We start from the raw sequence: 12,951 nt of genomic DNA on the forward strand, positions 1-12,951 counted from the left end.
AAAGGAGACTCCACCAAAAAACAGATCATAAACTTTTTGATTATCACAAATTGACAGCAGTGCCAATACTGAAGGGCAGTGCTCAGAATCAAAAGAGACATCCCTGGTGATTTTGTGCTGAACTAAAAAGATCAATGACATTTTACAGAAATATTTGGTGTAGGAGTATTTTGAACAGCACTTCACTTTTGCTATGTAAGATGTATCTGCGCTATTAAAACACACTTTCATCTTTCTCCTTTTATTGCACTGAAGTAATAAAAGAGAGGAAGGCAGGTACACATACATTTTTGACATTTCTCCATAAAGTTTTCAATTCTCCAGGGAAGGTTGCAAACTGAATAGTATTTTATGTATTGATTTTGAATGAATAGGAATTAGCTGTTAATAGCACACTAGTGGGCATATTTTTGCTTAAGGCTGCTGCAGTAGTAGTTATTTATACATCATTGAGAAAATACCAGACTAACCAATACAGTATAACTGATTAAAACAGGATCATTTGATAGGTCCAGTGGTTGGCACCCTTCTTATTTTAAAATTAATACTTTCTGTTAAAAGTGTACTTAATAATGTCTGACTCTGAAATTTACTATTTCTCAGAAGAGAAATTCACAGCTAAATGGAAATAATACATAACAAATTTCCATGAACAAAGGAATTTAAGATTAATGGTTAATTAGTTATATATCATTGAGTCAGACTCAGTGCCTGGTGACTTCATGGGGAAATATGCTCATCATATTAATTTTTTTCAGATTAACTCCTAGCTCTTCCAAGATCATTCTGGTAATCTCTTCAATCCTGTTCATTTATGTGATCTGGTGACTTCTATAATTCCTTTCTCAGTCTTCCAGTCATGATATTTTTTAAGTTTCTGCTATCTAATTATCATATCAAGTGAGTGGTCAGTTTTTATTGGTTCAAGGCTGGTTGACTTGATCTTTCTGAGGTTTATGTGGCTCTTAGCAGCTGAATTCAGAGTCATAATTCATAGGTTTCCATTTTTTTTACAAATTCTTTCTTAAATCTCCAGATTTCATATCTTTCAACTGGAAAGAACATTGCTGTAATTAATATTTTATTGCAGTTGTCTCCAACTTTCATGTTCTTGTCTAAGTTCCTTATTTCATTACTCCAGAAAATTAATATCTACATCTTTAGCATGCTTTCTATCTATATTCTTGAGCTCCCCAAAATGAAACTACCTACTATGTTTCTTTACAGATTAAATTTACTACCAGTATTTAGTATTAACCCAGATTTTTCATTTTCCATTTTCACCTTCAGAACTAAATCTCCTAAGTCTCCTTTACTTTCAGCTGACAAGGGTTCCCATCTCCATAGGAGAGTCAATTTAGATCCCAGTCAAGCTGTTCAGAAAAGTGAAGGCAACTAAATTGATGTACCAACTGATAGAGAAATGTTTAAATGAGCAAGAAGGGATTAATCTAAGCAGAACATTAAATTGAGCATTTTCATTATGCTCTTTCTCTGGGAATCTGGTATGAATAAAATACCATATTCTGTGGTTCACACAGTTAACCAAAAAAGCAAGTGAGCATATTTTTACTTATATTCCGTGGAGAATTTCATTCCAGTGAAGAGCTACTTTTAGTGCTTTTCAAATGATGCCCAGGTTTGCAAAACTCTTTTCTTCCCCAAAAATTCTTAGTAAGGCACACATAACTTGCAGCACCATTAGTAGCCTGAAAAAAACCCAACACTTTTGGGTCAGGCTTCATTTTCTTACATTTCCATTCTACTGCATAAAATGAAATAGGTTTTAAGATTTATTATCCATAATGGACTGATGAGAAAAAATAAGGAATTTGTAGGATTCATCATAGTTTCATTTGATACCAATTGCTGGAATCACTTATGTACTGTATATTTCTCCACTTCAGTATACTATGACTCACCACTTTCCAATGTCCAAGTTATAAACTCAGCAACTGTGTCTCCCAATCAAACATAACATTCATTAAGAACTTCTCAATTTCTGTTCATTATGATAGGATGGGCACATGTCAAAGTGTGATAAATTTCAACACTATTTCAGTAAAATTGAATCAGTGCCCAAGGTCATTCATCCATCTGAGAATTTCTCATTATTAAATTTTAAGCTTTTCATATGTGACATAATATCTATTATATTTTTACATCCTGCTTTGGTTCAAAGATACTGAAGTAGGAATTATTGGTAGGCATTGGTAGATAACATCTCCATGGCATGAATCAAAAACAAATAAAATGGCAAAAAATACCTGTGTACAGGTAATAGCACTTATATTCTTCATGTAAGAAGAAAATGTAGGGCACAATGTATATCACATAGGTAACATGGAAAACAAAATTAGGAAACCATATAAATTAAGGACAAAATAAATATGGAATGGTTTTAAATTTTAATGGATTTTTAAAAGTTCATATTGTTTTATGAAAAGGACATTCTGTACAATTCATCATAAGAATATAATAATTTACACATGTGTATCATATGAACATTGCTGGTTGAATACTGTGCTTACACTAGTTTGGGTAACTATTGTAATGTTATAAGCACATGTTCCTTTAAAAAAATCACTATTGCAGGGTTTTTACAATCAACTGAAGTAGTGTTTGGCATACTAGCCAGGGCTGATGTGGCTCCTCCGTGTCATCTTAGTGACAATAACAGAGTTCAAGAACATTTCCAAATAATCTTATCTCATCCTATAGAAGGGCATTGCATTAAAAAGAAGGAAAACCACTCTTACTTAATCAGCAGCTAAGCCATTCATGAATTGTCTGACTAGTTGAAAAGGAGACAGATCACCCATGGCAAAACATATAGATAACCATTAAATTTTGCAAGCAATTTTAGAAAGATACTTCTGGTTAGCTACATATAGGGAAGGGAATATCATAACATAACATGTCTTTGTGTCACAGAATTGCTATGTTTGAATAAATTCATTTAAGTAATGTTTATTACTTAAACTTTATTACTTTATTAGCTTGGGAAATTTCTGGGGTTATGGAGGTTTCTTCTGCTAAGATATTACATATGGAGCTATGATAACCAGTAGAGTTTTTGCAATAACAATTTGTAAGTTTATTTTCTGCATTCCTGAATTGCATTGTTCATTGGCCCCTATGTAATTTTTAAATCCCATAATTAGTATGGAAGTTTTCCAGGTAGTTTTATGGCTTATCATTGGCATGATTATTTAGAGAAGGTACCACTTCAATTTGGATGTACAGTAAAGGAAGTATCATTCAGCTGGTTAAATAGTTCAGCTTTTGAGAGGAAAAAAACCATAATTAAGAATACAAGATATTCATCCAACAGTCACCCCCACAAGTTATTTTTATAGGCCATTTTCCATAATTACCAAAAGCATACTCATAACATCTGCCAGTCATTATTGAAGTGAAATAAAGGCTGTCATCATTATTTTATGCATTCTAATAAACTATATTTTAAAAAATTGAGTTTATCTCTTTACAAGGTATTTTTACCCATGTCTGTGTGTGTGTTAAAAAGATGAATTTTGTGTGCTGCTTTATTCTATACATTAATTAACAAAAATCAGTTCACTTTCTTCATCTTAAATTCTTATTTGTGTCTTGTTCTTTTGAAGCAAGGCCAGCAATGTGGTGTCATTATTTACCTTGCACTATACTGTAAGTGTGAACTTACGTTAAAATTGGAGATTAATTGTCCACAATATCTGTAAACCGTTTGTATTGGTATACTTAATTTTGCTACTTATGAAAACTTAGGCAACCTGATAAATATATTTCAATACAGATATGTAGAAAAACAACACTCTATGAACTGCCCAAATAGATTCTGTATATTCTGAATTAGGTTTTGGACTTTGGTGTCGATAATTGCCCAAGCAATAATCTTACAGCAGAGTGCTGTCTTTTTTATATGTAAGACTTATGACTTAAAGTGACTGTTATCTTACCTTTTCATGCAAAGGTAATTTCCTATGAAGATGATCCATATTGTAAGATGCCAGGAGTTACTGAGAGCAAGTTGGGTGGCCATATAAATTTTCATAAATAAAAGATGCATTGCTAGGAAACAATTACAGGTATCATTTGCTACGTGTTACTATGGTCCAAGCAGACCTTTTTTGCTGATCTCTTCCCAACAGGTATTATATACTATAAGAAGTAATAAACTTCATAATGTTTTGAACATTCTATTGTAGGAAGTCATTTGTATTCCCAGAGAGTTAGAATCTAAACTGAGCAAAGAAAGTTGAAGTATCTCTTTATAACACTAATCAAAACAAGCTTTTTGTAAGAAACAGAGGACAACTAAAAGCCTACCTTCTAGTTACCTACATTCTTTTCAAGGAGAAAAAGTATATATCTGGGAAGTTAACAGGAAGGAACTTTCATGAAATTTGCAGCCCCCTCCTCACAGAGAGGGTAGGAGATAAATTGGAAACACAAAAGAAATTCCTAACTAACTGCCATCAGATTATGTCATGTTTATTAATCCTTTGAAATCTTCTGAGAACTTAAGGGATAGTTTTATTCAAAATAATATGATAGTGAGCTATTACTGCCTATTTCAATATATTTGATCAGCTTCCCAGACAATCTAACCCACAGCCCCAGTATAATATTTCTTGAAGGTCTTACAATCAGACAAAAATCAGATCCAGCCCTGTTCAGTTTCCCAATGTTAAGATCTGCTAGGTGCTGCCACCTGCTGAGATTATGTCTCAGGAAATCTATAGAAATATATTATAAAAACATTAACAGTATGCTGAATGCTTTTTTCATGTAACCTGAAAATGTAAACAAATCACAAGCCACAATAAATCAGAATTTCCAAGGATTTCAGTTTATATGAGCAAATGCACATTACTTAATTCCTTCCACTCTGTTCCTTCTGTGCACTGAAGGGACAAAACAACAAGCAGGAATTGATGCTGGGGTAACTATCATTTTATTGTCCAAATCAGGATACCTGGCCTGTATCTCCCCAAATCAGACATGGTTTATTAGGAAGGGGATAAATAAAAGAGCCCAGTTAAGATTGTCTTTCATCAAACCATAGGATTCGGATATCAGTTAGAGGGACTGTGAGATTTTCTAGACCAGCCCCCTAACCAAAGCAAGAGGCATCTTTCCTTATGTCAATTTTCCATTCATCATGGAATGATAAAGATTAACCTGTTTCTAGTTTACATGACTTTTTCTTTCCTGTTCCTGTAGTTTCAGTCTTGTTTCTTTCACTATTCCTTTCACTCCTTTCCTTGTATCTATCCCACAATCAAAACAATTCATCACCCTTGTATCCTTCATTTCTTTCAGTTGTTCATCATAAAGTATTACATCAATCATTTAAAATTTGTATCAATTCCTTGTGGTGTATACATATGAGTATATATATTCTTAAAACACTTTTTAAATAAAAATTACTCACTTGACATTTTTCATTCATTTAGGAATTTCCTACAATTTTCCTCTGTTGTCTCATTCCCACTCATCAGTTCATTTCACCTAACAAATAGTTTTCTCCTGGATCATATTTGTTCAGAATGCTGCATAATTGCACATTCATATTTTGTTCTTCCATTATAAATATTTACTGGATAAGCAACTATAATCACAGTCTGAGATTATAGACTATAGATTTTATTGCATCCTAACAACCAAGATGATATCAGTTTATACTTTATGATATGCATTTCAGTCCTTCTATTCATAATTAAATTTACATCTCCGTTTCCTTGCACGAATTCATGAACATTCCATAAAATCAGATTACCACTCAAATCTATTACCTGATTCCCCTTAATTTCTTCCATTGTTTCCTCTTGTATTCCAGTCTCCCTCTTCCATATGTTCATCCCCAGAGAGGCCAATAGATGTTCACCTCTACATCCATTTTGGCTTTCATCAGTCAAGGTTTCTTTATTCCAAATAACATTTTAGTAAGATAGAGTTGATTTAGTTTAAGTTAATAATCTTTGTTAAACCCATGCTTCGTGTAGCACTCTTTTAATAAGGACAAGTCCTACCAATGGCTAGCTTTAATCTAAGCATGTGCATGTGATGTTATGTTATACAAGCTGGGGCCTCTAATCTAGAGATTATCATGCAAACCAGCATGCTGTTACTTTCATCACCAGCTATGACAGCGGTACCCATCTAGATGTTGCTGAACTACAATTCCTATCCAGCCCAGCCACCATAGGTATAAGAGGTTTTAGAATATGGGGAATTGTAATTAGTAATATAATAAGGTCATAGCTTTCCCATCTCTGGAGTATGGCATCTCAGTTACATTTGTGTTCTTTATTTCCTCTTTTACCACTTCAGGTGTTGAGGAAAGCTACATTTGTGTTAATACTAAATGATATCTTTGCTGTCCATTCACCATTTCTATGAGAATATGTATTTGTTGATTTTATAAAACATTATTATATATAAAAGCTTGTATTTCTTGAAACAATCTAACAGTTCCTAAATTTGGAGAACACGTTATAACAGAAAATCAAAAGCAGTTTCCTATCTATGTATGATTCATAGTGTGTAAATAATAACTAAACATATTCTTGCTGATGGCATCTACCAAGGGGTCCTTCACCTGCCACTGTATGTATTTCCTTAGTACAGACTCTGAGAATAAAAAATTAATATCAAGGTGCCAGTTTGTTTATTTATTCCCACTATAATATCTATTATTTAATTACATTATGTAAATTATAGGCCTTTATTATAATCATGGTTTATATCATTAGGATTCTTCATTGCACCTTTCCAGTTCAATATTGGCTTCTAAAATTCTCTACACTTTCCTTAGACAAAACAGAGTGTATATAAAAAACACATACACAGTGAAGTATAATTATTTTGATGAGTCAAATGTATGTATAGTAAGCCCTGTAATCATATGCTAATTAAATATGGATAGATCTTCCCTAGCAATTTCTTCAGAGAAGAAGACAAAGTCAAAAGGTCCCTCATCCCTGTTTTCCATCTCTTTCCCAAAGAATCATTTCCTTTAGAAAGGGAATTTCTTCATGTAGAAATTAGATCCCTTTTCTAATAATTGTTTACTAGAGCAATTACTAATGACTCAATTACAAAAGTAATTTTTCTATTATGCACTTATATAGCCTTTTCTTCCATGATATTAATATTACACACACATCTATCCAATAAAAGTTGATTTTGAGTCAAGCCATTTAGACTTCAGGAGTCTTAGGCTCATACAAAAATATATATGAGTTGAGCATGAAATTTAGGATTGGGGCTTTTGCTCTTGGGAATCTACACTTCCAAATGATTTATATTTTAATAATGGAAAAGATATCTATGAGAAAACGTTAAGCTAGTGGAAACGGCTTGTTCCATGTTATCTCCTTCCATGTAGTCTTAATAAGCAGTAAATCCATTTGTCTTTATTGATTATTTAGTGAAAACTTTCATGAGTTGAAGGGGGAGTGAAATCAGGGGGTTTCATTTTGCCCCTAGTGTTACAAGCAGCCTTTTCTTGCCTCCACAACCCTCATCCAGTTATTGAGATGGAATTTGGAGAAACCTGTATAGGTGTATACAGTTTTTTTTCTCCCATTTATCCAGATTCAAATGTCAGGAGACCACTATCAATGGCACAGTCTTATTTCTTCTTCATGGCATAAACTTCTCCTATACATGAAAGGGATGAGTATCATGATCCTTTTTGCCATTGAGTCTATAAGAATGGCATGTAATTTGTACACACCTAGTGTACAGTCCATTGTTTTCATGCCTTGAAACCATTGTACAGGAGTCCTGTAAGAACTGGGGCTTGTTTATTTCTATTAAAAAGGAGGTGCAATTGTGTGTCTTTTTTAAAGTCCCTCTAACTTTAGTGATAAGCTTAGACTTAATTTAAATAAAACCTCAAACAATATAAGCTTAGGAAATTAATATAAATGTTTATTCAGTACACTGTAGTTTCTGGCGTTGCTTCTATTACTGCTTGACAAATTCACTTAGTTTGTTTTCCATCTAAAATAAACTTTATTTTCTTTTCTATCTGATTTTTATTTTCAAAGCTTGGAAAAAGCCACACACAGAGTGTGTGCCTTTTTTTCCTTTTTGTATACTCTTGAACACAACTAAAGGAAAACATTTTTAAAAATCAATTTTAGTAATATGTTTTCTTATGTTTTGATTGTTTGTTTTTTTCTCAAAATTCAGCTCGGAAACCAGAAAGTGACTGCCAATGTGATGGAGGTAAATGCTTCCCAGACACACAGACAAATATCAGCTGAAGCTGCACCGTTGCCTCCCTCACCACCATTTCCTCCTCCTCCTCTTCCCATGGTTCCGGTTCACCAGCCCTCTCTCTCACCTGACAGTGGCACCCATGCAACATCATTTCCTTTACCACCATGTGATGATTTCTGGCCGTCACACATTTATAGAACCCCAGCCCTTTCACCGTTCTCCTATACGTACCCCTTCCTTGTAACTGACACTCTGCTCCACAAGACTGAAACTGACTCTATTGTGTCAGCCATGAGTGAGTTCTCCTCTCAGCCAGTGAGCGAGTTCTCCGCTGCCATGCTAGATGAGCTACAGAGCTGTAACTATACTACTGACTGTTCTGAAACACCTTCCCCAACCTTGAGCCAGACGTCTGCTGCGTCTGATGGCACCACCTTAACCTCCACTGCTGCCAGCTCTCATGTAATTATCCTTCCTTTTTTCTCTTCCATTCTGTTCAACCGTACTGTCAAAGTGGAAAAGAAGCTAGCTTTGGTTTGTCACCTCATTTAATTAATTGGTATGCTGATTATTGGTGATACCTTGTTCTGTAAATATTTTGAACTTTTTCCATGCAATAAGGAATACAGTGGGAGGAACATAATTTCAATATTCCAAAATGATGATTTTTACAATATTAGTGGAATAGAAAACAGTTGTTTCTTTATCTCGTGAATTAGAACTAGGAGGTTGCACTTTGTATCTTGATTGACAACTTGCAAAGGGAAGGCCAGTGAAGTAGACTGGATGTTACTGAAGTGTTCAACAGGATTTTTTTCTGTGTGTTGAGGTTGAAGGAGGTGTGAAAAGGCATCAAGGCACTATTTTGAGAAAACCATTCCTATTTGGGGGTAATACTAAAGGATGAAAGTTTAGGGCGCCCATTTGGCCTCTCAATCTTCCAAACATCTCAGCGCAAAAAAAGACAAAAACAACAGTTTTGTCCACTTTGTGTACTCTGGGGAATGCTAATGGGTCCTGATGTCAACTGTTGCAAATGCTATTCAAATGTCTTTTTCTACCTGGGAAATGCATAAAGTTACCTTCTGTCACTGGTGTGCTATCTCGTTCCAATTTGCAGTTTGCAAAGATTGAATTTTGATTGTAATAGAAATGTGATGGAAGCTTAAATTGCACATGCACACCTGTACAAACATGTTCAGTTTGTAATTTTTTCATCTTGTAATTCTGAGCTGATTAGCTTCCAAAATTAATCTGCTTGGAACCTGATTCAGAAAATTACTGCAATTATGGTTTTGAGCTGTGTGTGTTAGTTTTCTATTGATGGGAACTCTTCCCACATCCCATATCTTCTGGATTCCTCATCCCACTCCAAAAACCAAAGTATCTTGGTTTCTCATTTCCTCCCACACCCAACTCTCTTCCTCACCAACTGCAGGTACAAACTTGATCATCTTGGCTTGCCTCTTCCTTCAGGGCATTAATGTTTGCAAGATTGGCTTTGTCTAAAAAGGAGCAATAGGTGATGCAAAAAGGGGGAGGTGGGAATATCAATTGGGCCTCTTGTCAGGTGGGCTCTGCGTAGAATGAGCATGAAAAGTTTATCATTGCTGTATACATTTCAGTGTCATATTTTCACCTGAACACACCCTTGTTCCAATTGCTTCAACTATCCTGAATAAATCTACTGGTTATAATTCTTCAGTCCCTCATATTAAAGACGAATAGTGTTTAGAATATAAGCAAGTCTACAGCATGATGCTAGCTATATGAACAGAATCTTTAGGCAAGTTACAAACAAATGAGAAAAAAATGAAAAATCTGTATATGCCCTTACAACGGAATTTAAAATATTTGAAGAGCACAACTATTACCTGTAATCGCTGACTGCATAAAATTGATTCTAAATCAAATTTCTCCCCTAAACTAACACTGGCCTTTGTATGTGTGCTTGTGTGTGTGTGCATATGTGTGTGTTCAGAAAGAGAAAGAGACAGAGAAATAAAGTATAATTTTACAATTCAATTTCTGCAGTGCATGTGAGTTCTTTAATTATATATTTAAAAATGAAGGAAGATAATAGACTAAGCCCAAATTCTTACATAAAAGCAAACAAATCCTAAATGGGTGATAAACACATTTATGCTATCATCAAACTAAGAAAAAGATGAGACATATATCCAATAAATGAGTAAATAAAATTTGTTACCAGGTTAGAACAGCAACTTGAGCATAGGATCTATTCCTATAACTTGCAAGCGTTCTGTGTATTTTATAGATGACAGCTGTGTGTCTGGTATAAACTAGTGCCTAAACAGGAATCTGCAGGATAAAGTGAGAAAGTCAATATGCTGGTTCGATCAAAGCGGTTCCTGTTTATGTTGCAATGCAGCAAATAGATTTATAATAATAATATACAAAACAGAAAGATGTCATGGCCAGCATCCTGTTTTTGACAATGACAAATATTCTACTTAATAAAACACATTATTACAAATGACAGAAGTTTACATTTTAAATGACCCATCAAAAATTAAAACAGTATTAACCATGATATGGATCCTTGAAAATTTTTCAGTTAGCCCAGTATTTGTAGAAAAAACACCTATCATTTACCAGAATAGCTGAGAGTAGAGAGAATTGCTTCCAATGAAGTATATTTACATTGGAACATTTAAATACCTGTATACCTGCTGTAATTCATCTTTATCATGCACCATAGTACAAGTTCAGTTCCATCCACACAGATAGAGCAAAGTGACTCATCACTCAAAGTAATCTTCCTTCAGTTCTTCCTGATTTTTAAAAGGATTTTGAGACCCAAAGTTTGTTTGGATTTTTTTTTTAAAGTAACCAATTAATGTTGAAAAAGTTGCAGCAGTGTAATCATAATTAACGAAAGCATATCTAAAAGGATGGTCCTCTTTTAAAAGAAAATGGTAGAAATATTGACAGAATTCAGCAGGCAGTGTATAAATTCTTACAAAAAGGTACATATTGTTCACTGATATCAATGGTCACTAATTTTTGTCACTTGAAAGAAATTTGGTTATTTTCTTTGGATATTTTGGGTTGGAGGACTCCAAATGAATACTAGTAAGAGTCAGGTATAGGGAAAACAAAAATTAGATCTTTAGGGGAATGGAGGGAACAATTTTGATGAGCCCGTTCATTTTGTAAGCAGTTGTTCAAATGCTACTTTAACTGAGGCCTTTGTGAAACCTAATATAATGCTGTGATTAAGGAATATTAAAACTGAGAAGGTCTAGGTTCTGAGAACCTGTTCTCAGCCATAGAAACTTACTGAGAAACTAAGAGCTAGTTGGTCTCTCTCAGACCAGACTTTTGCACAATTCTTGCTCTAGGATAAAAGCAAAGAGAGATCTAAATCCTATGTAATAGCTTTTAATAAAAAGTAGGTCTCCACATATAACAAACTAATTTCCCCATAATTCTAGGAATGATTATGAATTGTAGTTAAAGACTGGAAAACTGGCTATTGTTATGAATTTTGGCATTCTCTCCTTCATCTTTTATGTTGATGGTGGATTTCCAACTTCAGAGGTTTATTGCATATGACTGGATGTGATTTTGGGATTTTGTTTTTGTTTTGTTTCTTTCCTCTCAGGCTCAGATAACAGTGAATGGGAATTCTAGCTTGGCAACCAGCCCAATGAGTTACTTTCAAAGGCCTTTCTCCCCTTCCTTGGCATACTCTCCACCAGTCTCATTCACTTCAAGCTCCTCTCTCCTGCAACAGAGCAGGACAATGGGTGAGTTTGGAATGCAAATAAAAATGACAGCTTTCTTTAAATCCATAAGCATTATTCACTTGATTAATAAGAATGTAAATTGAAATTATACCAGAATTCCACCACACAGAGTGCTTCATAATTCAGTTTTCTCAAAATAGGTTCCAGCTCTTGTTGCTATTTTGTCATTGCACATACTGATAATGGTAGCAGAAAAAACCCACACACTGCCACTTTTTTCTTAGCTTCCAAATGACTTAATAATATTAGCCTTCTGAACAGAAAATTTGACAGCAGGTTTTTCTGGCAGCCATAATATTGTTCGACAAAAATTCCTGGAAAGAAAGACTATCTAGATCATTTGGAATGAAAAATATGTAAATTTGGTCAGTGAGAGTGAAAGTGCACTTTTGTGAAACTTTTAAATATATCATACTGTACCATGCCACCACAGTGTAAATTGAAGATTCTAGGTCCATGTATCCTTTATGAATTTATGACAATTGTTGTCCAATCGTTGTTTTTTAATTGTTGAAATTAATTATTTCCATTGGATTAAATATTTCTTTATAAAGCTGAACTTAAATCAAGTGCAGCATATTGTAGATTGTTTAAGTAAAGCTGCTGAGTCCATGCCACAAAATACTGTAATATGAACTATGTACATTTGCATTTCTAGAAATTTCATTCTATTGAATACTGGCCTACAGAATTTTCTTTTACTATTCCCTTCCATCTATTGCTGTTCTCTATCCCCAGTCTTTATCATAATGATTGTGTTTTCTTCTTTTTAAAATCCATTTGGGGGGGGGGGGGGAGGGGGGGGATATGCAATCTATTAGGTGTTATCCGGAACAGCTTTCAACAAAAAATCAGGTTTGTTCATAAACATTTACATTCCTTTCATTCCTGGGAACATTTAAAAACAGTCCAGTTTACTGATACTTTGGGTCATTAATTTACC

At 34.2% G+C, this 12,951-nt stretch overlaps 1 protein-coding gene across 20 annotated transcripts in view; it reads left to right on the forward strand.

Annotated features, from left to right (window-relative positions):
- Positions 1–12,951, forward strand: part of SORBS2 (sorbin and SH3 domain containing 2) — a 199,721-nt gene that overhangs the window by 115,900 nt on the left and 70,870 nt on the right. For 11 of the 20 annotated variants that reach the window (XM_087936284.1, XM_087936285.1, XM_087936286.1 and 8 more), the window contains 2 exons: positions 8,206–8,697; positions 11,864–12,008. The exons of 2 other annotated variants lie outside the window; for them this stretch is intronic. In XM_087936284.1, the coding sequence (XP_087792410.1) occupies positions 8,206–8,697; positions 11,864–12,008 (637 nt within the window). The remainder of the gene's footprint in view (positions 1–8,205; positions 8,698–11,863; positions 12,009–12,951) is intronic. 7 more of the 20 variants (XM_087936299.1, XM_087936302.1, XM_026697903.2 and 4 more) reach the window with 1 other exon arrangement.

The sequence above is a fragment of the Pseudonaja textilis genome, chromosome 6 (assembly GCF_049901715.1).
Source record: "Pseudonaja textilis isolate UNSWEBS1 chromosome 6, rPseTex1.2, whole genome shotgun sequence".
NCBI classification, from domain to species: Eukaryota; Metazoa; Chordata; class Lepidosauria; order Squamata; family Elapidae; genus Pseudonaja; species Pseudonaja textilis.